Source organism: Columba livia, chromosome 19, assembly GCF_036013475.1.
Source record: "Columba livia isolate bColLiv1 breed racing homer chromosome 19, bColLiv1.pat.W.v2, whole genome shotgun sequence".
Classification (NCBI taxonomy): domain Eukaryota; kingdom Metazoa; phylum Chordata; class Aves; order Columbiformes; family Columbidae; genus Columba; species Columba livia.
In genome coordinates, this window is record NC_088620.1 from 255,257 (window position 1) to 280,997 (window position 25,741).

At 45.0% G+C, this 25,741-nt stretch overlaps 2 protein-coding genes across 12 annotated transcripts in view; one reads left to right on the forward strand and one right to left on the reverse strand.

The window, feature by feature from the left end:
- RALGPS1 (Ral GEF with PH domain and SH3 binding motif 1) overlaps positions 1–25,741 on the reverse strand; it is a 61,889-nt gene that overhangs the window by 26,054 nt on the left and 10,094 nt on the right. For all 10 annotated transcript variants that reach the window (XM_065035308.1, XM_065035309.1, XM_065035313.1 and 7 more), the window contains 5 exons: positions 24,741–24,791; positions 23,260–23,343; positions 22,676–22,765; positions 21,625–21,717; positions 19,562–19,688 (listed from right to left, as the gene is read on the reverse strand). In XM_065035308.1, the coding sequence (XP_064891380.1) occupies positions 19,562–19,688; positions 21,625–21,717; positions 22,676–22,765; positions 23,260–23,343; positions 24,741–24,791 (445 nt within the window). The remainder of the gene's footprint in view (positions 1–19,561; positions 19,689–21,624; positions 21,718–22,675; positions 22,766–23,259; positions 23,344–24,740; positions 24,792–25,741) is intronic.
- ANGPTL2 (angiopoietin like 2) lies at positions 5,709–16,589 on the forward strand. 2 transcript variants are annotated; one of them, XM_065035318.1, is made up of 5 exons: positions 5,709–5,861; positions 11,557–12,413; positions 13,770–13,963; positions 14,199–14,469; positions 14,942–16,589. In XM_065035318.1, exons 2-5 carry the CDS (start codon positions 11,606–11,608, stop codon positions 15,139–15,141), a joined length of 1,473 nt encoding a protein of 490 aa, XP_064891390.1. In that variant the 5' UTR covers positions 5,709–5,861; positions 11,557–11,605; the 3' UTR covers positions 15,142–16,589. The 2 variants fall into 2 exon arrangements, with proteins under 2 accessions (XP_064891390.1, XP_064891389.1); XM_065035317.1 differs by having other exon boundaries at positions 5,710–6,241.

Genomic DNA, 25,741 nt, shown 5'->3' on the forward strand with positions numbered 1-25,741 from the left:
TCCATCTGGGAAAACATGAATTCTTTCCTGAAATCAAAGTGTTCTTACATGTTCTCTAGTAATGTCTCATTACCCTCATGTAGAGCTCTAAGTTACATGCCACCAGCAACAGCCTAGCAAATTTAGGAAAAGCCACGTGACTTATTGAGGTTTTCTTCTTTACAGAAATAAATAACTAACTCGATAAAGAAATAAGTAAAAGGACAGAGCCAACTCTCAGCTCTTCTGAATTCACCCACTGCCAGGTCCAACCACACTGGGAGCTGCCTCAGCCAACATCCAACACACCAGAGCTACCAACACGCACCCACCGCAAACACGGACCAGCCATTCTGAGCAAGTTCTGAGCTACGCTCATCGACATCAAGGGTAGAAACATTCTCTTGATCTGCATCAGCAGCCGTCAGCATTTATCCAGAACGAATAGTAAGTTTTCCAGGAAAACATACAGATGAGGACCAACAAGACAGATGAGCAACAAAAAGTATAGGAGGGTTAGCACAGTCCTGTAAATTCCAAATAAAAGTGTAAGGAAATGGGCTTTTTGTGGGTAGTGAGGCCCAGGAAGACAGAGCTGCTGGATGCCAATAAAAAATTAAATTGAATGTGACAGACTGGAATGTGACAGAACATATTATTTGTAAATATACAAGAAGCTTCACCTTTTCAGTGGTGTTCCCTCCTTCTGAAGCAAGAAGGCTGATTAGCTATATTGACTTCTTTCAGTGCTACCAGCCTTCATCTGGGCGCTGGCGTTTTGAACTCTTCTGTATATAAGGTGTGATAACAGAAGCAGATGAGAACCGGTTTCTTTTGCCCGGAGGATCACAGAATCACTCCTGCAGCAGACGACTTGCAGAGCTGCTTCCCAAGGGCGGCTCGGGCCGCCACGCGCCCCGGGAAACGCCGCGCCGGCCTGCCAAACCCTGGCTGACGCCTGCGCTGCCGCGCGCGGCAGAAACCCCTCTAGGATGTGAAGCCACCAGGATGTTCTCCAGGGGCTGAGCTCACGGGCAGCTGCTTCCACAGGCAAAACATTTTCCAGTGATACTGACTTCTCCCCATTGTCACCAGAACTAACTGCAGCTGGATATTGTATGCAGACAACACAGTATTCATTAGTATATGGTACCACGGAAAAAATAACACAGACTAAGGAAAAGCATGGCCAAATAAACCAGAACTAAATTTATCAAAGGAAATCACAGTGTGTAAAGGAGACTGATTGGTTTTAAACTGGCAGAAAGAACTCTAACACCTCGCTCTTACATTTTTCTTGCAGAGCTCAAACAAAGCAGTGATATTACTGACAACGTAACGACAGGGACACCGAAGTAAGACAAACAGGTGACCTTGATCTGCAGTATTCAGTGGCGCCCAGATCACGCACTTCGAGTGCTGCATCTACCAGACGACTTCCGAGGCTAAATTCTACCGAAAGAGTCTTTATGGAGAAGTGCAGTGTTCAGCGAGAGGCAAAGCTAGGCCTGTATATTTGTGTTCTGATTCACAGCTAAACATTTCCTATTATTTCCTTATCCAATACTCATGGCTTCTGAGAACGAGAAGCCAGCACGGAGGCAGATAACCAATACGCATACTTTGGAGCTGATGTGTACTAAGGACACAAATGAAAAATAATGCCGAGCCTTCTGAAATCAGTGATTATCCAGCTCACCCAGTTCTGGGGAACCTCAGCCCAAGCATATAAGCTTTAAAATGTTCATGAACATCTATGGTATATGATTTGTTCCACATTAAGAAAGACTGACAATAACATGCTATGAAAGACAAAAGTAAATCGTATGTGCAATGTTATACCGAGAAGAAAAGCTGGGATGGTACGTCTTTAAACTGCAGTAGCAGAAACAAATGAGAATCTGGTTTTAAGGCATGTGCCTGGAAGTCATAAAATCTGGATTTGAATTTTCTGTTCTGTCTGTCACAGATTCTTTGACCTGAGCAAGTTGTTGCTATCCTCTATTTTCCACGAGTACAGTCAAACAGATAGCATTTCCCTATCAGAAAGACAGGGGAATAAATATTATGACCAGGAAGACTTAACAAAAGCGGGGTTTAAATTCCTCATAGAAAATATGTAACAACGAGCAGCCTCTAGAGGTATCAGCACCATTTATTATTAACATTTCAGAATTTCAAATCTCTTTCAGGGACTTATGACAATTTGCAGGCACAAGGGGCAACCCAAAACGTACAGCACCTCAAGGGGTCTCAGGAATGCACACTGCTGCAAAACGCACTGCAAAACCAGTGCGGACACAGACCGGAAACTTGAACCACTCTCAGGTGCGTCCTTCTTTCTTCCTAGTTTAATTAACTCCTATAATGGATATAAAAGCATCCTGCGGAACAGCAGAGCCGACAAACAGCAGGTGAAGCGGCTGAAGCCCACGGGCACGGTGCGTGCGACGCGTCGGCGCACGGCGCTCTGCCGCGGGCCTGCGCAGTCCCGCAGGCCAGCCTGAGGCAGGCGCGGCGGCTGGGCCGAGTTCTTGTTAGTCAGACGTTCACTGCTTCACAACGAAGAATAATTAGCAGATGGTTAAGTATTTCAGATCAGCTTGGGGACTTCAGTTTGTTATTCCTACTTACCATTTTGATCAAGTACTACAATAATCTACATTTGTTTGGTAAATTGTACTGTTACTGTGACAACAACAAACACATGCTACGAGAGGAGAAAGAAAAAGTGAAATGCTTTATCGAATGAATTTAGTTCTCTGCTATCACCTCGGCTTTCTAGCGCTGCTCAGCCCGGGCCCCGGACGCCACGCGACGCAGCGAACGCGACGCCTGCGCGCCGAGCCGCTCCCGCGCAGGACGCCGTGTCTACGAGACGCCGTGTAACTGGCACACACAGCAGAAGGGAACCGATGGAAAGTCAGGCTTTTCCCTTTTCTCTCCCCAAATCTGAATAATGACACTGGTTTGATAGGAAAACCAGAAGAGACAAAAATATGTTTCCAATTTGTACTCAGCTTTACTTACATAAGCCTTTTCCCACACACAGTAGTGCGGTTGTATCGTACTAAATAAAGCAGAGGACAGATAGAAAGCAACTTATCAATTAACTAAGCGGTAGAAAGTCCAAATCACTACAGTCAGCAGTCTGTAAAACCAGAGACAACATTCTTAGGAGATTAGCTCATAGTAAGAAAGGCCAACAGTTTTGTGGTATCACTGGTTTCAAGAAGACTGTATATTTTCCATGGCCTAAGGGCTGGAAAATTCTTCTACAAAACCAAATGTATACACTGGTTAATGCTGGCAGGACCCGGAGCGCTCTGAAACACCGGAGGACGAATCTTGGCGAAGGCAACGCCACGTGACTGGCGGCGCCGCGGCGGCCCAGCCAACGGGCCACGGGAGGCAAAGCCGGTTCCGAGCGGGTCGGGCCAGCAGGAACCGGCACCAGCTCCGCGCGGAACCGCAGCCGGCGCAGCAGGAGCGCAAAGCCCTCTCGGTTAAAAAGACTTCAATAATTCCTACTTATACAGGTCCAGACTGCAGAACTGCCACTCTTGCCATTGTCTGGCACCTCCCCGTGCACACCTTCAGCCTAAGGAGAGTGCAAATGCTCACAGCACCACAAACCCGTTTTTCCAAAAACACAGGGAAAAGTAACGCCTGTAATGGTGTTGCCAGTAAGTTACTAACAGTGGAAGTAGCTTAACACAACTGCTGGAATTACATTCAGGAATGTATGCACGTTCCTACCTATCTCGTTCACCTGGAGCTTCTAATCCCTGACTCAAAGTTAACTGCTATGACCAGCTGTTTACAGTGTTTCCACTGGCTCCCAAAGCCAAGTCTAACATTAGACCACTCCTTGACAACTGAATTACTTTGGTGAAGACAACTGTCAGCTTTCACAGCCAGAAATAACTGCCTATTAGTATCCTACTAGTAGCAGGATCTGTTATTCTCCAATCATGCATTTAAAAATAAACTGATCCCTCAGATTCTCAGTGTGAAAAGCAAATGGAATGACTATGAAATGTTCTGAAAAGTCACATCATTCAGCCCAGAGCCGTTAAAAAGAGCCGTAACGCCAGGTCACACGCGAGGGAGGGCAGAGCACCGGGCCGAGCTGCCCAGCCCCCTCCTGCCAAACCAGGCGCGGGAACGCAGGGAGCTGGACCAAACCCTGACGGGCCTAGAGCTCAATCTATCGAAAATGAACACAATTATCACGTTCTGGGTCAATTAAACCAGCTCTTCCAGTACAAAACTAGGGCACTGTTCTGCTTTAATCCCACGTATCCAGACTATGCTACTTAATAGCACTGAAATGACCACTCTAGTCCCTGGTTCTGCGTCCTCTCTCTTTAAATATAGAAAACAAGAAGCTTCTCAGTTAAATTAGAAGCGAATGGTAACGACAGTAACTAACAAGAGGTGCTAATATTCCCTGCAGGAATCCCAGGCAATACAGTAAAGGTACAGCACAAAGTCTACGGCACACTGAACTACCAGGGTAATATATGCAGAAGTGGTTTTTTCTGACGTAGTACACGTTCACTTTTTCAATACAAATAATTGATTATTCGAATAGCCACTACTTGTCCATGTTCTGACCTGAACAGAAATAGTTTGGTTTAATCAGGATCTTTAAACCTCTGTGTTTGTCCTTTAATTAATCTACGTGTTCTCATATACGTTTCCTCACTTTCCTCAAATCCCAAAGCTCTTTAAAACTGCTTGAAAAACTATGAACACATGCACCATTCCATCTTAGTATAGTTTTCTAAAGACAGCTGTGATATACAATGACACTAAAACACCACTTTGTGTTACTAAAATATTGATAAAAAGTAGATGCCCCCACCCCATCTGTATACTGTGAAATTTCACTTTTAATTTTGATAATTTCTTTGCAAGATTCCCAGCAAGTTAACAAAACAACTTAAAAACAAATGTTACATTAATTCAAAAATCTTTCTTAAAACCAAAGGTGATAGCTAACGACCAGAAGTGTCCACACGAAGAACGCTCTGTCACAGCCAGTTCTGGGGAAAGTTCTAGAGAAATCATGAGAACTCACAGCGATCAAACGAGAAAGACACTTCACGTTACCAACACGAGTGGCAAGCAAACATTTAAAAACTGTGCTCAGCCAAATTATGGATTCTCGGTCTGCGTTACATTATTTTGAGAGCTTGCTTGAATTGGACAGTTTTATGTTTATTTCCAGAGACATGCTGCTTCCAGACAGAAATGCCCTAGGAGGTGGTAAAAACGGAGAGCATCAGCACTACTGTGCACAAAGCAGCCTCGGCGTTTCTCCCTCAGCAGCCAGGCCCAGGTGCGAAGGCCAGCAGAGACTGCTCCAGGGCCTCTGACGCGGATTTTCCGCCGCTGTCAGCACGCTGTGAGACCATTGCGCGGGACGCGCCCCCGCGCTGCTCTGCGGACGGACCCCGCGCGGCCACACATTCTAACACCTCATCCGCTCTACAAAACCAAAGCCACGTTCCTCCAGCGGCCTCCAGAGCTGCCTCCCGGCCCCACGGACCAGCGCTCCGCCCACGCGCACCGGGCGGCGCTCTCGTGTCGCTCCGTCGCGGATCACGAGCCGCGCCCGCGCACCCGGCTCTGGTTTCACACGTCTGCCCCGCGACAGCTCCCGGCCCGCGCTGACGTACGAGCGCCGCGCGGCCCCGCCCCGCCCCGCGGCCCCGCCCCTCGGCCCCGCCCCGCCCCGCGGCCCCGCTGCCGGCGGCGCGGCCCGGGGGCGGCTGTCGCTGGCGGATCCCGGCGCTGGTGGGAGGAGGAAGGCGGTCTATCCAACCAGAACTTGGCAGCTTGTTGCAGGCTTGCCTTTTTTTCCCTTCCAGGAGGTAAGTCTGCCACAAAGGAGCTGAGGTTCAACTGAGGCTGCTTCAGCCTCGCGCGAAGTGACGGATTCCAGACTCTCAAAGCGGAATGCTGAGCTCTGCCCCCCGCCAGAGGAAAGCCCTGCTGCGCCTCCCCGGGAGCATGGTGCGGCCGTGCGGCTCCGCCTCGGCAGCCAGGCTGTGAGAAGATCTTGAAGAAAGGAGAACAAGAGCAGAGTTTTGTCGATCACCAAGTTATTTCCTTGTCCAGCCCCAGTCCGGCGCACGAAGCCGCGCAGCTCAGGCTCCGGTCACCGAGCTACCCCGCGCTGCAGCAGCTGGGATGCCAGCGGCGCTCCGGAACGCGGGGCCGCGGGCGCGCACGGACTGAGGCCGCGGAGCAGGTACGAGCGGAGCGGGGCGGGCGGGGCCGCGGGCGCCGGGCCGGCGGGAGCGCGCCGGGCCTGCGGGAGCGCGCCGGGCCGCGGCGCCGCTGCTCCCGGGACAGCCGGGGCTCGCGTGAGAGCTGCGCTAAAACGAGCAAGCAGGCAGAGCTGCAAATAGTTGGGGCATTCAACGATGGCAGGCGGTGAAAAGCCTTCTTGGCCTTAGTTTCAAGAACATGAAATCTTTTTAAAGTCTTATTTAATTCTGCATGTGACTTTGGGCTTCATGCTTCCTCAAACTTGCTGAAAAAGCATATGCCTTTCAGACAACTTTGCAGGACATAATAATTTCTATGACTTTTCTAAAGGACTACTGTATTAAAAAAGATGAAATCTGCATTAATTTAAAAAAGAATGTAGCATTTATGAGTACCTTCGTGTAAGCATTAAATAGCTACCCTATGATCTAACTACTATTTATTATTTACTTATTATTTATTTCACATTTATTAACATGTGAATCTGTTTAAGGGCTACTATATACAACGTGCACACACACAGATAGGCACACACAGCATGAATACTCCTTGGTAGGGATTAGATTAAGTGAAAATAAGGTGAGGCCGCTGGTAAGGGAAGTACCAACAAAAGCAGTGCTCTCAATAATTACATTCCACATCTATGACAGAACTTCAGAAAAGCACAAAGAACAATCCACAAACAACACAACTAAAATTCTTGGTAATCCAGAAAGCAAATTTGTACTTCTTGTAACTAAAATCGCTATTTTCTGCCAAAACTTTGGAAAAGACGTTACAGGGCAGCAAATGATACATCATCTTTTGAAGTTTCTTGCAGCACTTGATAGCATTTCAAAACAGTTCTCCAAGAGCTAATTAAGATACTCTCATTCTGAGTCTCGCTTTAGTCATCCATTCCCCTCAGTGAAAAAAGCATTTCCTTTTAAGAGGATGAACTAGTCCTTGAGCCAGTTTCACCACGATTTTAAGCGGACAGAAAAGCTCAGTATATGACGCATTACAGTCAGAGTATCTAAAGCAGTTAATTGGTTTCTGTCAGTGTGGCGCTGGTTACAATGGAATCAACTAACTAGTGGCAAAAATCCAAAAATCATTCCCCACTCCAGTCTGCCGTTCAGTTTTTCAGCTTCGTTTACATCGTGTTTTCGCAGCCGAGCCTGCAGGCTGCCGCGCGTCAGCCCCCCCGGCTCCCGTCCTCGCTCCGCAACGCCGGGCGGAACCGCGGAGCTCGCCCCAGCGCCGGCGGCACGCTCGCACGGCGCGCTGTCCGCAGCATCACGCTTAGCCTAGGAACCGAACCGCATGCGTTTATCCTGAAAGAAAACCTACACCAGTGCAAGTCCCGCTCCGTAGGAAAAAAAGCAAACATTTACAAACCACATTAAATAGGAAGACTACCTGAAAAACTGAGAGGATGGATTAGTATAATTCCATGCAAGAGAATGTTTGGAAGGAGTAAGAACAGAACATGACCTCTGAGAAAACGGGCAGGGAGTACGGAAGAAAGCAAGCAGCTTCAGAAAATTCATGCTTATCTATCTTCTCACAATGGTGTTGTGAAATCCGATCGTGTTACTGGCCCAGTGCCCGGAACATGCCACCTCAGTGCTAGTCCACACGCTCGGGCACCAAGGGACTCCGCACAACCAAAGCTCACGTTTGCTAACAAAACCCAAACCCTCTGCTGTTCTCATTGTGGGATTTTACATTTCCAACACCCTCACTCTCCATTTGCTTTTACAATCCAACTAAAGTGTAAAGCTGCGGTAATCTAAAAACCCCGTTTAATATCAAACACAAAAGTACTAAACAGTGAAGATTTGTTGCTAGTTTTTCATGTTTCTTCTTTAGAACGAACAATTAGAATCACATAAAGCAGTTTATCCTTTCAAGAATAAGTGCTGTGATAGCCGATGTTACGATTCCTGCGAACGCCTCCACCCGCGAGCCCGCACAGGGAGCGCAGGGAGTGCAGGGAGCGCAGCGCGCAGGGGGCGCAGGGAGCGCAGCGCGCAGGGGGCGCAGGGTGCAGGGGGCGCAGCGCGCAGGGGGCGCAGAGCGCAGGGGGCGCGCAGGGGGCGCAGAGCGCAGGGGGCGCGCAGGGGGCACAGCGCGCAGGGGGCACAGGGGGCGCAGAGCGCAGGGGGCGCGCAGGGGGCGCAGCGCGCAGGGGGCGCAGGGCGCAGGGGGCGCAGGGCGCAGGGGGCGCAGGGCGCAGGGGGCGCAGGGAGCGTGGCCCCGCCAGCCCCGCCGGGACAGACAGCCCGTGCACGAGAACCAAAAACCTGAAAGAGACGGTTAAGAGCGTCCTGGAAAAATGAGATGCTCTGAAGAATGGCATCAGACTCCACAAATAACGAAAAACGGCACACGTTGGAATATCCACAAAGAAATGTGTATTTCGTTAAAAGTAGCTTAAAAAAAAGGCCGTGGTGCTGACATTACTGCCTTTAATGCTTCCTCTTAAGGCGAGCTGATTAAACATAAAAGGGGCATGTAGCCTTGCCAAACAGTAATACTTTGCATGTACAAATAGTTTTGCCTTTATTATTTCAGGATCACAACAGTGATTAAACTATAGGATGGTGAAACACCTGTAGAATTTTAGATGGTAAAATACTAAAATCTTGTTGAAATACCACATATAAATTTCAAAATTTTCATAACAATCAAAAGGTAATATATTTTGACTAGCCAGAAGTCCCATATGACAGAGTACAGGGCAGGAAACTATTTCAAAGCAAAGCTGGAGAAAGATTTTAATTACTTTTTCCCTTTAAGAGCTAGGAAAAACAATCAAATGCTGAAACATCTGATAGCCCTTTCAGAAAGATTATTTCCTCTTTTTTCACCGGATCACGGGCACATCCTCAGTTAGGCAAACAACAGATGAGGAAACAAACCTACTTGTTACTGTCTTCCAGTTTCACAGACAGATAGGCCAGCAGTTGCTCTCCAGACTGGAGCTTTAACCAAGCGGTTATGCTGACTACGAGTGCTCATACAGACACAGCTACGCTGGCAGCAGATAAACAGAAAATAAAACCGCCTGAATAAAGTAACATATACTGCCAAATAGGGTAAACATACGCAAAATCGGTTTCAGGTGCATTTGCACTAGGGCAAGTCTGTCCCCACTCAGCTCCCATGAAAAGTGCTTTTCACAAGTACAACACAAGCATTGAGCAGCTAGAATCTAGAAATGAAGTGACTTCAAACTTCCATAGTTTTCTAATTAGAAGTCTTATCTGAACTTTACTTGACATGTCTTCCTTTTTGAATGTGCTGCTTTCACTTCTCCGTGGGCACTTTCACTTCTCTGTTGCCATGGGCACCCCCCCACCTGCTTTGCTTCCCCGGGTGCCCGTCCGCAATAGGCGTGAGGCCCTGGACCTTGAAGAGGTGCAAGGCCCACCTACGAGGTCACAGAGAAAGAGGCAATTCACCCCACTCCTCAAGGCCGCCTCAGATTAAGAAAGAAAGGAGGGTAACTGGAGTAGGCAATTCCCTTCTGAGAGGGACAGAGGGCCCGATGTGCAGAGCTGACCCTCATCGTAGGGAAGGGTGCAGTCCGCCTGCAGCCCGGACCCGGGACATCACCAGGACGCTCCCCCGCCTGGGGCACCCGACGGACTCCCACCCACTGCTGATCCTCCGACAGGCGGGGCGGACGCTGCACCCCGCACGCTGAGGGAATGAGGACAGATTTCAAGGCCTTGAGACGGATGGTGAAAGAGTCTGGGGCTCAAGTGGTTTTCTCTTCCCTCCTTCTGGTTTTGGGTGACGACATGGGAGGGAACAGAAAAATTCAGTCCCTGAACGACTGGCTCCAGGACTGGTGCTACAGGCAGGGCTTTGGGTTCTTTGATAACGGCTGGATTTACAAGACACCAGTCCAGACAGAGATACGTGGGAAAGGTTTATCTCGCAGGGGCAAAAGGATGCTGGGACAGGAATCGGCAGGGCTCCTTTGCAGAGCTTTAAACCAGACTGGAAGGCGGATGGGGTTGCAGCTGGGCTTGCATCAGTGGGGCAGCACTCTAGAGCTGGGGAAGGCCGGGAGGCCTCCCATGCCCTGGGGGGAAACGGGTGTGCTCGCTCGCTCTCTGAAATGCCTGCACACCAATGCGCGCAGAACAAGCAGGAGGAGTTAGAAACCTGTGTTAGGGCAGGAGATCGTGACCTGGTGGCAATTCCGGAGACATGGTGGGACAGCACACCTGACTGGAATGTGGCCATGGGTGGCTGTGGCCTTGTCAGGAGAGACAGGCCAGCCAGGCGAGCTGGTGGAGCCGCTCTTTACGTGAGAGAGCAACCACAATGTGCTGAGTGTTGTCCAGGCCCGGGTGAGGAGCGAGTTGAGAGTCTGTGGGTGAGAACGGAGGGGCAGGCCGGCGGGGGTGATGCTGGTGTGGGTGTCTGTTACAGGCCACCAGGTCAGGGTGAGGAAGCTGATGAGGCCTCTCAGACAGCTGAGAGCGGCCTCGCAGCCGCAGGCCCGGGGTGTGGTGGGGATTTTACCTTCCCTGATGGTTGTTGGAAGGACAACTCGGCCGGCAGGGAAACACTGAATGAAATACAACAAGGGCAAGTGCAGAGTCTTGAATGTGGGCAGGAACAACCCCTGGTGCCAGTGTAAGTTGGGGAATGACCTGTTAGAGAGCGGCGTAGGGGAAAGGGACCTGGGGGTCCTGGGGACAGCAGGTTATGAGCCTCATTTAAATACAACTGCAGAAAAGAAATGCCATTTGTGTTCTGTAGTCCATCACAATAAGCAAAAAATAGGCCTCATTCTGAACACTTTTTTTTTTTTTTTAAGAGATCCCTCATAAACAGGATCTGCAGGATCACACATTATATACAGCAAATGAGCTACTTGGTATTTTTAGAACTTTTAACAGCACATATTAACTTACATTCTGTTTACAGTTAAAATTATATTTGTACCTGTAAGAAACGAAACTGTGATTCATATTTAAATGAAACATCTATCTTGCCTGGAAGAAAGCACTCTCCCAATCCTGCTATTTGTTATTTAGTTTCTTGTGGTTCTTGGCAGGCTTTCGATAAACCAGCAACTAGTAACTACAATTATGGCCACAGAATGTGCAACTATTCCCTACCATGTCCCCTTTGCCAGCACATGTTCATGCTGGGCAAGAAAAGTATCTCATTTGTACACAGACATACTACTTACTATGCAATATTTTTCAAGTTTGAGAACAGATTATCAGTTGCAAGTTTGCACTGATTTCCTATTTGTTACTTACTGTTAAATTTATTTTAAAACAGACTTCAAAAAGTTCTTGGCAGAAGAAGATTTGAGCAGAACTAGAGGATCATGATGACAGCCAGACTCATCTGTTTACTGCTACTAGCTGTTGTGGGAGCTGCTGCCAGCAAAACACAGGAATTTGAAGGCAATGATGAGGAAACAGAACAAGAATTCATTTATATGAACAGATACAAGCGTTCCAGTGACACACAGGACAAATGCACTTACACCTTTATTGTGCCTCAACAGAGAGTGACGGGTGCAATTTGTGTTAATTCTAAGGAGCCTGAAGTTCTACTTGAAAACAGGGTAAATAAACAAGAACTACAGTTACTTAATAATGAACTTCTTAAACAGAAGAGACAAATAGAAACCCTCCAGCAACTGGTAGAGGTGGATGGTGGGATTGTTAATGAGGTTAAACTCTTAAGGAAAGAGAGCAGAAATATGAATTCTCGTGTCACACAGCTCTATATGCAGTTACTACATGAAATTATCCGAAAACGTGACAACGCCTTAGAACTTTCCCAACTTGAGAATAAGATTTTGAACCAAACTGCAGATATGTTGCAACTTGCAAGCAAATACAAGGACTTAGAGCACAAGTACCAACATTTGATGTCAATTGCCAATAATCAGTCAATAATAATTGCCCAGCTGGAAGAACATTGTCAAAGAATGCCATCCATAAAGCCACTGCCACAAACTCCACAGCCACCAAATAAAGTGTACCAGCCTCCTACTTACAATCGCTTTACTAACCAGATATCTACTAATGAGATCCAGAGCGATCAGAACTTAAAGGTTCTGCCACCTACCTTACCAACCATGCCAGCAGTTACGAGTATTCCATCTTCAACTGATAAACCATCTGGTAAGTAATACTATTGCTATGTCTATTTTAGTTTACGCTAATACGCAGTGGGCAAGATCTTAATTGTAATAGCAATAATGCAGACAGAACAAAATAAATGCAAATGAATTATTTTGAACTAATTGAGATTTCTTAGGTCTGATGTTCTCTGTGTATGTCTTGTGTATTTTTAATACACAAGTTGCAATACAAGCACGCAAAGAAATGAATTCTGAATGTCTAGCAATTCAGACACACTAGCCCCACAGATTCTTCTCATGTTGCTTTGCAAAGACAACCCCACCATTTCTATTAGATGCACGAGATAAAGGAGCTGCAGAAGAATCTTATTAATCAACAGTCAGCCATCTCTGTGCCCAAGACCATGCTGCTGTAATTCATGACATCTGAAGGGGTTTGACATTTCTTATTAAACATTCCTGAAGGTATCACAGGTTAGTTGATCTAGCACGTGGTACTTGTGCTTGTGTAACTTAAAAGGGAACATGTACCTGCTCTGCACCTCACACGGGGCACCTGCGCTCTAAGGCAGGAGCAAAGGGAAGCGAGCAGGGGAATCGTAAGGGATATTACACAGCTCTCATTAAGAGTCTTAGGAGTTCTGCCATAAGCAAGACTAGAGGCATCTGAAATCATATTAGAGATCAGTTGATCTACATGGTAAAGAAATAACAGGTCAAGAATCCAGTTTCACCTATGGTCCCACATGTTTCAAAAAAATATTTCAAGTATTATGCGCTCCATACAAGAGAAATCTATTCTTCACTGCATGGGCAACATGTACTCGCTTCAGAAAAAAGACAGGGGACCCACAGACATCCGAAACTAAGACCTGAAAGAGAGGCAGGCACATGAACTGCACTCACAACATATTTCAAGGCATTGTGCATCCCTTGTTTTGTATATTATAATATCTCCATTATTAAACTGATGAGTTTCCTCACCTCCCTCTTCTGATGCTCTCCCCCCTCCCGCTGCGAGGGGCCGTGAGCGAGCAGCTCTGTGCTGCCTGGTGCTGGCTGGGGTTAAACCATGACGTTAATACGTATCTGTGAAGTCATTCATAGATCATTTCTTTGAAGATATAATCACTGTTATAAGTGCACCTGCCTTAAATATTTTTTTTTAAATCTATTTTTATCAGTAATTCAATGTGAAATGTTCCAGAAATAAAGTTACAATAAGTGAATCTGTTTGGAAACACTTAGTGAACACTGTACCTTCAAGAAGAGGAAAAACAAACACACTATCCAGCAGAAGCAAATCTGCTGCAAAAAGCCACCAGCTCCAACAGTGCCCTGCATTAGAGATATGCTCAGCTGAACTCTGATGCAGAGCCCTCCTGTTTTGACACAGGGCCCTGGAGAGACTGCCTACAAGCATTAGAAGATGGCCATGACACAAGCTCAATCTACCTTGTGAAACCAGAAAACACAAACCGGCTTATGCAGGTCTGGTGCGATCAACGGCATGACCCCGGTGGCTGGACAGTCATCCAGAGACGGCTGGATGGGTCAGTCAACTTTTTCAGGAACTGGGAGACATACAAGGTTAGCACAAGTGAGCAGTTTAACGTTTCCTACTCTCTACAAGTTACTGATCATTAAAAGGGTGATTCTGTAGACTGGCCAACAGCTAACTTGAAAAGCAGCTTGTGTGTTTACCCTTCCAGAAGAGGAAGCCTCTATGAAATAAGTTACTGTGGGTTTCTACTTAAGAATACACTCAGATTTACCACTAAAACAGATGCACAATATTAATATGCTCCTCTTGCTTCCTTTACAGCAAGGATTTGGTAATATAGATGGAGAATATTGGCTCGGATTAGAAAATATTTATTGGTTAACAAATCAAGGCAACTACAAGCTGCTCATAACAATGGAAGACTGGTCAGGTCGGAAGGTGTTTGCGGAGTACGCCAGCTTCAGGCTGGAGCCAGAAAGCGAGTATTACAAGTTGCGACTGGGGCGCTACAACGGCAACGCAGGAGATTCCTTCACTTGGCACAACGGCAAACAGTTCACCACGCTGGACCGGGACCACGACGTGTACACAGGTACGAGGTCCCTTTCCCTTGCCTCGCTCTTTCTGCCCTTCCCCCACTGCTTTGTTGTTGTTGACGTCGTTTTTCTTTTTAATTACATTTTTAGAGATTTGTCAATTAGTAACTTCCGAAGCACAAACTGATGTGCAAACCATTATAGCTATTAACACCACAACAAAAATTCTCATGGAGATATTTATCATTTACACTAAACAAGGGTCTGTAAAATATGCTAGGGGGGGCTGTTTGAGACAGTAATGCAAACAGGTTTTCCAGCAAGAGGGAGCAGCAGCGATGAGTCGATCTATAGAACCTCCCTACAGAGCTGGTAGAAGGCTGAAGAAGCCTAAATTCACTTTGTACCACATGATATCTACACCTTTAACATACAGTTAAAAGACAAAACTGTTCTGTGCTTGGTCTGCTTGCTTGCTGTAAGATCTCTCTTTGACTGCTAAGACTGAACCAGCACCTCCTCTTGCAGGGAACTGTGCTCACTACCAGAAGGGAGGATGGTGGTACAACGCCTGTGCTCACTCGAATCTCAATGGAGTGTGGTACCGCGGGGGACACTACCGCAGTCGGTACCAGGATGGCGTTTACTGGGCTGAATTCCGGGGGGGATCATATTCACTAAAGAAAGTTGTTATGATGATAAGGCCTAACCCAAACACATTCCACTGAAATAATTCTCCTCTTAGTTTGTTTTCCCGTTAGAAAAAATCGTGTAAAGCTATGATGCTATTACCCGGAATTATCTTTTCAGAAATGAGGAATGTAAGATATTGTACATTTACTGCCAAGATGTGAGGGCTTATATATTGTATTTTCAAGACTCATTTCAGGAAAAAAGAGCTGAAGAAAAAAAGGAACTGAAATGACATAACACTCAGAACATCCCTTGGTACTAAAAGTAGTTACATGGAGCCTTTTAAAACTGGCAGTTTAGATGGACTGTAGATAAACTTTCTTGTTTTTATTCCCTGTAAATTAAGTTTGGATGGTAAAAGTATTGCCACAACATTTAAATATTTTTGTATGTTCTATTATGTATAAATATTCTCAAATACAGGAAATATTACAAACTGTACAGCAAGAGTATTAGTATTATTATTATTATGAGCAATCACTTGACACAGGAAATCATATCCTTTGAACTGTGTAGCTGATATATGTACATTAGTGTGATTATTCTAATTTAATCTTCATTAACTGCCATAAATAAAGTTAGTACAATATCATTTGATTTGGAGAGCAGATACTCAAGCCATTACTGTTGTGATAAATCGAGTCTTCCCCCTTCACTTTGAGCATTTCAATAATCTGCTCCTATAAATCAGAATTCACATTCGATTCAAATATTGTTGATTAAAAACACTACTAATTTTTCTCACCAAAATGAAGTAGCTACCTGCACATGGAAATTCATCCAGATTTACAACAGATACAACGTTCCGTATAGCCAACCTGTTATACCACACAACTGCCACAGTATTCTGTACCTGACTTCAGTCATTACCTGCTGTGTAGCCTCTGTAATCAGAAATGGCTAGATATAAATCAAAGGGACTATCCAACTTTGCAGGCAAATGATGGATACCAATATATAAGCTATTTAATAGCCTTAGCCGGTAGATAAAAATTATATAAAGAAGTTACCTGTAGCCAAGAGAAGTTATATTTACCATATGTCACAATTATAACATATTACTGTGAAATTATTAAACAGATTTACTCTTCTATATTTAGAGTCAGTCACAACTATGAAATGCTGACTGGCATAATGCTAATATTCTTCCGAGGTAGGTTTCTACAAGAGGTTGTTACAACACCCACTTCAAGAGCAACTACTACAAAAAATACGTTACAGAACGCACATAAGAGGGAGAGCAAAAGCCTCTAGACGTTCAATATATTTTTAGTAAGCTTGTGAGATAGTTACTGCGTGTTTGTGTGTCTGCTTGCACACTGCTTCCCGTATTACCTCATCACTTCTTTACAACAGTATGATGTGCATTAAACTGACGCGTGATGTAGCATGTGTTGTATATAACTGAAGTAGGGTTTTTAATATATTAGATTACCCCTGTAATATTGTAATCCTTTAATAAAGCAACAAAGTTATTCTGACACGTTCAGATCTCACCCTGTTTTAGTTCAGATTACTCATAGCAAAGAATATACAATCACTTAATTTCACACCACTCTGCCTCATGACTCAAATCAACTCTGATACAAAACTACTGTGTAAAGTGTCTAAATATTGAAACACCAACAGCAAAGCAATTTTCAGCTGAGAAAAATACTAATTTTCCATACAACCCAGGGAGGAAGAACTTTTTGAAGGTGTCCTGGTTTTGTTGAAAAACAAGTTTCTCTTTTAGTGAATAAAAAGGAGACACAGAGGTTCTTGGGCGTTGTAGGTTTTTGGAGAATGCACATTCCTGACCACAGCCAGATTGTGCGCCCTCTCTATCGAGTGACTCGTTAAAAGAACCAATTTGAGTGGGGCCCGGAACAACGACAAGCCTTTGAACAAATGAAGCGTGAGATAACTCATGCCGTGGCCCTTGGACCAGTTCGGACTGGACTAGATGTTAAAAATGCGCTCTACACCGCAGCCGGAGATAATGGACTTAGCCGAGGTCGACCCTTAGGTTTTTGGATAAAAGGATCTGAGGCCAACTGTACTCCAACTGAAAAAGAGATACTAGCAGCATACGAAGGAGTTCGAGCTGCTTCAGAAGTGATCGGTACTGAAGCACAGCTCCTCCTGGCACCTCGACTGCCGGTGCTGAGCTGCATGTTCAAAGGGACGGTTCCCTCTCCACATCATGCAAATGAAGTTACGTGGAGTAAACGGATTGCACTGATCACGCAACGAGCTTGAACTGGAAATCCCAGTCGCCCAGGGATCTTAGAAGTGATTACAGACTGGCCAGAAAGCAAAGACACTGGGATGTCTCCAGATGAGGAGGAAGTAAAACGTGCTGAAGAAGCACCACCGTATAATACTCTTTCAGAGACTGATAAGCAGTATGCACTGTTCACAGATGGATCCTGTCGTCTTGTAGGAAAACATCGAAGGTGGAAAGCTGCTGTGTGGAGTCCCACACGACAAGTTACAGAAGCCACTGAAGGACAAGGTGAATCTAGTCAATTTGCAGAAGTGAAAGCCATCCAGCTGGCTTTGGACATTGCTGAACGAGAGAAGCGGCCAATACTTTACCTCTACACTGACTCATGGATGGTGGCAAATGCCTTGTGGGGGTGGCTACAGCAATGGAAGAAAAGCAACTGGCAGCGCAGAGGTAAACCCATTTGGGCTGCCACACTGTGGCAAGACATTGCTGCTCGGCTAGAGAGCCTGCCTGTGAAAGTTCGGCATGTAGATGCTCATGTGCCTAAAAGTCGAGCCACCGAGGAACATCTGAACAACCAACAAGCGGATCAAGCTGCTAAGATTAAAGTAGCTGAGGTGGACTTGGACTGGCAACATAAAGGTGAACTTTTCCTAGCCCGGTGGGCCCATGATGCTTCAGGGCATCAAGGTAGAGATGCAACATATAAATGGGCTCGCGATCGAGGGGTGGATTTAACTATGGACACTATTTCACAGGTTATTCATGAATGTGAGACTTGCATTGAAATCAAACAAGTGAAGCAGTTAAAGCCTGTATGGTATGGGGGGCGATGGTTAAAGTATGGAGAAGCTTGGCAGATTGATTATATTACACTTCCACAAACACGTCAAGGTAAGCGTTATGTACTTACAATGGTGGAAACAATCACCAGATGGTTGGAAACATATGCCGTACCTCATGCTACAGCCCGAGATACCATCTTGGGCCTTGAAAAGCAAGTCCTTTGGCGACACGGTACGCCAGAAAGAATTGAATCAGACAATGGTACTCATTTCAAAAACAGTCTTATAGACAATTGGGCCAAAGAACATGGTATTGAGTGGGTATATCATATTCCATATAATGCACCAGCCTCTGGGAAAATTGAAAGGTACAATGGTTTGCTAAAACTACACTAAAGGCACTGGGTGGTGGAACCTTTAAAAACTGGGATTCACATTTAGCAAAAGCCACTTGGTTGGTCAACACCAGGGGATCAACCAATCGAGACGGGCCTGCTCAATCGGGAATTCTTCGTACTGTGGAAGGAGATAAAGTCCCCGTAGTACACATGACAAACACGTTAGGAAAGGCAGTCTGGGTTACTCCTGGCTCAGGCAAAGGCAAGCCCATTCGTGGATTGTTTTTGCCCAGGAACCTGGCAGCACCTGGTGGGTGATGCTTAAGGATGGAGAAGTCCAGTGTGTACCTCAAGGGGATTTGAATTTAGGTGAAAATATGCAATGCTGTGAATTGCCGCACTAACAGTTTTTAATAAGTGTCTTTCAGATCAAGACAGTGATGATGAAACCAGCACTCGCTTCTTCGAGTGGCGCCTGACAACTTCTTCAAAGTTGATAGAGTCTTTTAACCCACAAACAGTGGTCATGAGATGCACTTGTGCCATTTTTTCCTGCCCTGGGAGACCACTGTGACAAATGAACTTAATGAGTTTTCCAAAGGATGGTCCACTGATTAAGATGAATTATTCAAGGTCCCTTCCAATCCCTGACATTCTGTGATTATGTGAAATGGACTATGCAGTTTCTATCACTTTGCTAAGTGTTTACAAGAAACTGACACAAACCGACAGCTACAGTTTGGAGATTCCAAGTTACGAGATATCGGAAAAAACAGTCCAGCAAAAACGAAAGCTAGAGGAACAAGGTCTTAAATCGTGCTGTACCCAAAACCCCTTCTGAACCTCAGTGCTCCTGTAAATTCTGAACACATCAAAAGGAGAGTAAACAAAGACAGGCGTGTAGTTTCAGACGTCAGTAATGCACAGAACTTGTACAAGTCAGAGATCCTGGACAGCGCATAGCTTAAACATTTCCACTTAAACATTTCCGTGACTTTTCTCAGTATGAAATGAAGCGAACCCTACCTGCCACACGCAGGGCTCTGCAGGCGCACAACATGCTGCGCCAGTGCCGCTCGGTCCAGCGAGCTACGGATGAGCACGGTAACCGCTCACTCACCTAAGTACGGAATAGTCGGAACCATTTTTAAGCTTGTGATGTATTCTCTTGTCCTTTTATAATTATCTTCCTTAGACAGTAAATAGTCTAACTTCTCAAAGGTGGTCTTGTCTTTGCGATTCAAAAGCTACACAGGAAAAATGAAGGAGACAATACATTGTTTAAGACGAATCTGCACAAAGACAACAACAAACAATAAAACTTAGAGTCACCCACAGCAAAGGAAAGCGGAGCTGGGACTGAATCCATCCCCATCCCCAGAGCAGCACAACGCCTGAAAGCATGCTGCCCACTAAGAAAGACAATCGCAATTCAGCATGAAGTCTTAAGCTATGAACAAATATCATTATTGTTTCTGAAGAGTTTATAACGGATCCACAAATCGCTACCTCGGAGTTTTGAATAACCTCAGCAATGTCCCATTTTTAATGGAAAAATATGTTATTACACGGTCACCAATATTCTCGTAGTTTATAAGAACTGCTAAATCCTCTTGAATTTGAAAGTAGAAATAGCAATGGAAAGTGCTCTAAATAAATGCAAATTGTGCCATTTAAACAGTGCTTTATTAGAAATATGACAACTTTCTGGAAAAAATTCTGAGGAAAGTAAATCACTATGATACTTAAATCTGTTTCCTATTACTGGACATGGTATAAAAAAAATCAGAAAAATATTTAGCAATGCAAAAACCCTAACGTGACAGAAGACTGAAAACCAAACATAAAATACGCAGCTGTAGCTACTACAACACGTTGCCTGTTTCACCTGTTTTCAGCAACACCAGCAATATTTTAAAGACAATTTTAAAAGCCGATCGAGTCGGGATGAGCGCAGAACTACGGCGCTGCGCCCCGGCTTCTCGCCGCTGCACTTCACACCAACAGAGAGCCGTTCCGGCGCATTTCTCAATACGCTCCTTCCTCTGCGGACGCTCCTGCACCAAAACTGCAGAGCTGGCGAGTCCGGCGCTCGCCCTCTGGGAGCGGAGCCGGCTCGGGGAGCCGCCGCCTGGCTGGAGCCACAGGGCAGCTGTTCCTTAAACGTAACACCAAAGGTGCAAGAGCGAACGGACTTCAGAATAACTTCGTTTTCTGTCTAAACCGCACTGAGAATTCCTGGGGGCCGCAGTTCTGCACTGTACAGTATTGCTGACCTACTGTGCCCACAGAGCTCCCGACCGCTCTTCAGGTCTCAATCAGTTCACACACTTAGTTTCACACGGGAGCGATTTTCCCTATTTAAGTTCCAGCTGCATCAAGCTACTCAAAACAGTAGGCACTTACATTTTTATTAGACTATAGCTTATTTCTGAGCAACCAAACCATAAACATGTTACAGGCATTTTAAAGACAAAATTAACTTAGGTAAAAGAGTTAAATATAGCCATCTTTATCAGTTTTGAACAGTTAATGTGATCCACATTGGGTGGAACACTAAACTGATGAGAATTACCTAATCCTTTGGATATTGCAAGATTAGATACAGCAGGACTGCATTATAATTGCGTATTCCACTTTAAAGAAACGGCAAAACTTAGCAGCGAATTTAAATGCAAAATTCTGCCCTCAAGAGACTGAATTTCTGAAAGTGGAATTTTCAATGGTTTTAATTTCCAAAACAAATGAAAACTGAGGGGCATTGTACAATAATAGCAAAATCAATGCTTCTGTATTTGTAACAGATTTTTTTCTTCCTTTCCTTTTAGGCAATGAATGGCACACACAATGATTTGGACAATGGGACAGGGATACACGCTCTAGATGAGGGTCTTGTACGATTACTAATCAACTGAAGTCCTCTTGAGCACATAATCAGTGGCTTCTAGAACAGCCGGGAAAACAGGAAACTCTTACATGAAAAAAATGTTTACAAACATGCAGCCATTTAAGCTCAACTTTCACACAACGTGTAACAGATCTCTGCTCCTGCCATGACGGCACCACAGAGACAAGAATATGAAGAATCTGCTTCCAGAACATGCAATTCAACAATTCAGAAGGGTTCAGAAAACCTCAGAATCCAAACAGGACAGAAAATACAATGGTCAAGGAATGACTTACAGCCCAGGTTTTGGTCAGTCTGAAGATAGGAGCACTTTGCAGTGCTGACACCACGGACATAAGAGAATGAAGGTTATTCAATTCTAGAAGCTTCTGAAAAAAGGAAATAACTTTTAGCACATCAAAAATGGAAGCAGGATTAATTAACCTCACTCAAAGTTGCATTAAAGAAATACAATTTTTTTCATTAATAAAATACAAACTTTTCATCAATTTCATCAATGACTGATGGCCCCAGAGGAAGGCAGGACAGTGGAGGAGTTTGCCTGGGTTGATGAGATGGGTTAGGGAGCAGTGAGGCAATCTGGACACCCATAAATCCACGGGTCCGGATGGGATGCACCCGCGGGTGCTGAGGGAGCCGGCTGAAGTCACTGCTGGACCGCTCTCCATCATCTTTGCCAAGTCTCGGGAAACGGGAGAGGTGCCCGAGGACTGGAGGAAAGCAAATGTCACTCCAGCCTTCAAAAAGGCCAACAAGGAGGACCCGGGTAACTCTAGACCGGTCAGCCTCACCTCCATCCCTGGGAAACTGATGGAACGGCTTCTCCTTGGTGCCACCTCAAGGCATGTCAGGGATAAGAGGGTCATTAGGGGCAGTCAGCATGGCTTCACCACGGAGAAGTCGTGCTTGACCAACCTCATTGACTTTTACGAGGACACAACAAGATGGATGGATGATGGCAGAGCGGTGGACGTGGTCTACCCTGACTTGAGTGAGGCATTTGACACGGTCTCCCACAGACAAAAAACGTAACAGTTTACAACCGTGTTTGGTGTTGGCAACACGTAGCTGATCATCAACAAGACAAACCACTTTTAAACTTATTGGCAAAGGTACATGATGACTCACACGGAACTGGGTAGTTTTATTTAATCGAGAAATCCAATAGATGTCATAGCTTTATCTTATTAATGTAGTACAACATAGCAGATATGCTAAAAGAGAACGTTACCCTCTGCAATCCAACAACGGCTCATAGCAGTAGTGCAGAAACAAACAAAAAGGAAATAAAATTTTTGAATGATAGCACAAGAAATTTGCACTTACTTTAGCTATTTTCACAAAATGGCTCAATATTTCTGCCCTTATTTTTAAGGTCTGTGCTGTTAATATTTCTCGTACAACCCAAAAACTGACCTATAAAGTAAACACATATAACTGAATTTATTCAAAATAAAGGACCGTATTAGATTAAATATTTGCAAACTTTCATGACACTCCAGGGCGAAAACAGAGTAAGGGAAGAACAGAGTTCTGGCCCCATGAATCGTATCACGGCGCAGCTGCAATTACCTGGAAGCACTGCCACTGCATATAAATGGGGAGAGAAGTGAGGCAGCACTGAGACAACTGAACCGGCAGGTGAAACACGGGAAAACAGGGAAAACAATGGCTAATGTTGTATCATGGCACATCAGCAAAAATTATTAGAAGCTAATAATTAGGAACCAAGGGCCTATAGGAGCAACACGAAAACATGGACAAAGCAATCGAAAACAGGAAAAGCCACTTTAAAATCTTATTTAGAGAAATATTCTTAAATTTTAATTCACAGGAGTAGTTCTATTAAGTTTATACTCAAAGACAACTGTCAAACCGTACCCATTCATCCCAGTAATCAAACAATTTACCTGGTTAAACCTCCTAGTAAAGGCAACAATATTTGGAGCGAGCATATGTTTTTCCTTCTTATTCCATCCACAGCTGGCTAGTTCCTAGGAAACATATTTTTAAATTGCCTTAAAAATCAGCAATGCTTAAAAACATTTAAATGTGTACTACATGACAGAAGCACCTATCATATAACTGCTCAAACCTACCCAAGGCACTGACTGCACGGCAATTAATCTAACCAAACACTTCCGTGTTTTCCTAATGTACATAAATGATGTGATTTGTGTTATCTCCTGATACTAGAAAAAAACAGGCATCCTGTTGAGACACAGGGAGGCTAAGCAACCAGCCACGAGCGATGTCTCTCACGCTTCATTCTGCATTGACTGTTTTGGTCCAGGGTTCCCTCACACGAGCAACTCAGCAGACACAGGAGCAACGGCTTTGCAAGTGTGCAATCTTCTCTAGTCCAAAACCGAAGCTAAAGCTAAACATATTAATAAGCAATATTAGAAGTATTTGCCATCACTTCCTGCGTGCAAAAGCTGATTCTGCGGAGCAATTTTGACCACTTTGCACAAGCAAGTGTGAAAGGAAAAGCAGGGACCGTAACTCTGCCTCCATCGTACCCAGCGACATTATCAAACAAGTCCATCATGAAACACAGGTCTCCAGCGGAGCGTTGCCTCCTGCCAGGCAACACGAACGCCCAAGAGGCCTCTGACGAGGCCGAGCTGCAGCGTGAAACAACCACCTGCCCGCGACCACCGCGGGAGCCAGCAGCGCCCACGGCGCCAAAGGGGCTCGCCAAAGGCACCCCAGCTTACGGACACCGAGAACAAACACGCTGCCGTAGTTTAAAAGGCTACCGGGCCTCAAACAAATGCAGACAGTTACAGACCATACGTAAATATCTGATCCAACCAGAAAGATTTACCTTCTTGGTCTACAAGCTTACCTAATAACAAGAGGCAGGTGGGTGACAACCACACAGACTATATCTTGTTTTAAAACCTAGTCCTACAGCTGGCAGAATTTCAGGATAGAAACAGTAGTTTATTTTTGGCAAACAAATTACATTGGTAATGCCAATAAGATCAAAGTCAGAAAATACAATTAAAAACTAATAGTTTAAAATAGCGGTTGTGACTAGAGGCATAAGTCAAACTCTGTAATTAGATGTGAGCTGAAAAACAGGAGCAGAAGGGAGAGCAGAGAATTGTGACATTTGATAAATTTATCCTGAAGAAACACTGAACACAAGGCAGGACAGGAAGACTTCCAGAAGAGCAGCGTCATCTCTGCTGGCAACAGATGACACAACAAAGTAAACCCGGTTAGCTTACGGATTCACAGTGCTAACAAGGGACACGTCTAGAAGAATATTAGCGCAGTGCAAGAAGTTGAACATTCTGATTGAAAAAGCATTACTTAAATGGTTACACTTCCTCAGGCACTGAATTCCAAAGACGTAAGTAGATAGTTCAAGAAAACCTACCTCAGGCTGTATAGCTTTAAATACTGGCATATCCATCAATGTAATCTGGCTCTGCAATAAAGATAAAATTCTAAATAATGTAATACAAAGAGCTAACAATCATGCACGTACATCTGCCCTTTAATAACTACAAACCATACAGCCACATTTTCTCCATAGACCAGAACTGACTAGTCCCAAATTTGGCCTCAGTGAAAATCACCACGAAGCTGAAACCAGAATTCAGCAGTACTGACCAGCTGCTGGACTCTTCATTGTATATGTGATTGCCACCAAGGAATTTCTCCTCTGCTGCTTCTAAATTTTAAAACGGAACACAACACACTAAACTTGGAAGTGACCCTACTTGGCTCCATTCCCGTTCTCTAAATATTTATATTTAATACAGCAATCCCATCTTCCATAGGTCTCTGCCCTGAGGGCCAGTTACCAAACTGTGCTAACTGCAGCAACCCAGACCTGTGGGGCTGTTGTGTTCTTCTGGTTGTTTTTTCATTCTCCTCAACTGAACTGTTTCAAGTTATTTCAAGCACTCGGACTACTACGGTCTCGAGTCAGAAGAAATGGTATGTATACTCTACTGGTTGCTTCTCCGGATGAAACAGAAGCAGTAAACGTTACTTGAGCTGTCAATAAAGTAGAGGATCAAGGTTTCAGTGTGGCACGTGGCAACTAAGAAAGATTTGGTGTTAAAAGTTTGTGCGACCATATTAAAATCAACAAACCAACCGACCCAGAACAAACAGCACTGCCACTAGGGTTTGCAAATGATCTTCTTCAGCCTCACTACCAGTCCCACAGACTCACATTTCCATCTCTGGTTTCTTTGGGGGCTGGCGAGTTTTTTAGTTGGTTGTTTTGTTCAGGGCTACGGGCAGTGAGTGGGATGGGAGAGAGAAAAGCAACTTACGTAAGTTTGGAATTCAGAGTTAAAAAGACATTGCAACGACATTTGCAAAGACATTGCAAAGACATTTCTTGTGTTAAAGTCGAAAACAAAT

Bases quoted from the DNA above. Each gene is read 5' to 3' on its own strand.
- ANGPTL2 (XM_065035318.1), top strand. From the start codon at position 11,606: ATGATGACAGCCAGACTCATCTGTTTACTGCTACTAGCTGTTGTGGGA. The intron at 12,414-13,769 runs GTAAGTAATACT...GTTTTGACACAG, and splicing joins TTCAACTGATAAACCATCTG to GGCCCTGGAGAGACTGCCTA. The intron at 13,964-14,198 runs GTTAGCACAAGT...CTTCCTTTACAG, and splicing joins GGAACTGGGAGACATACAAG to CAAGGATTTGGTAATATAGA.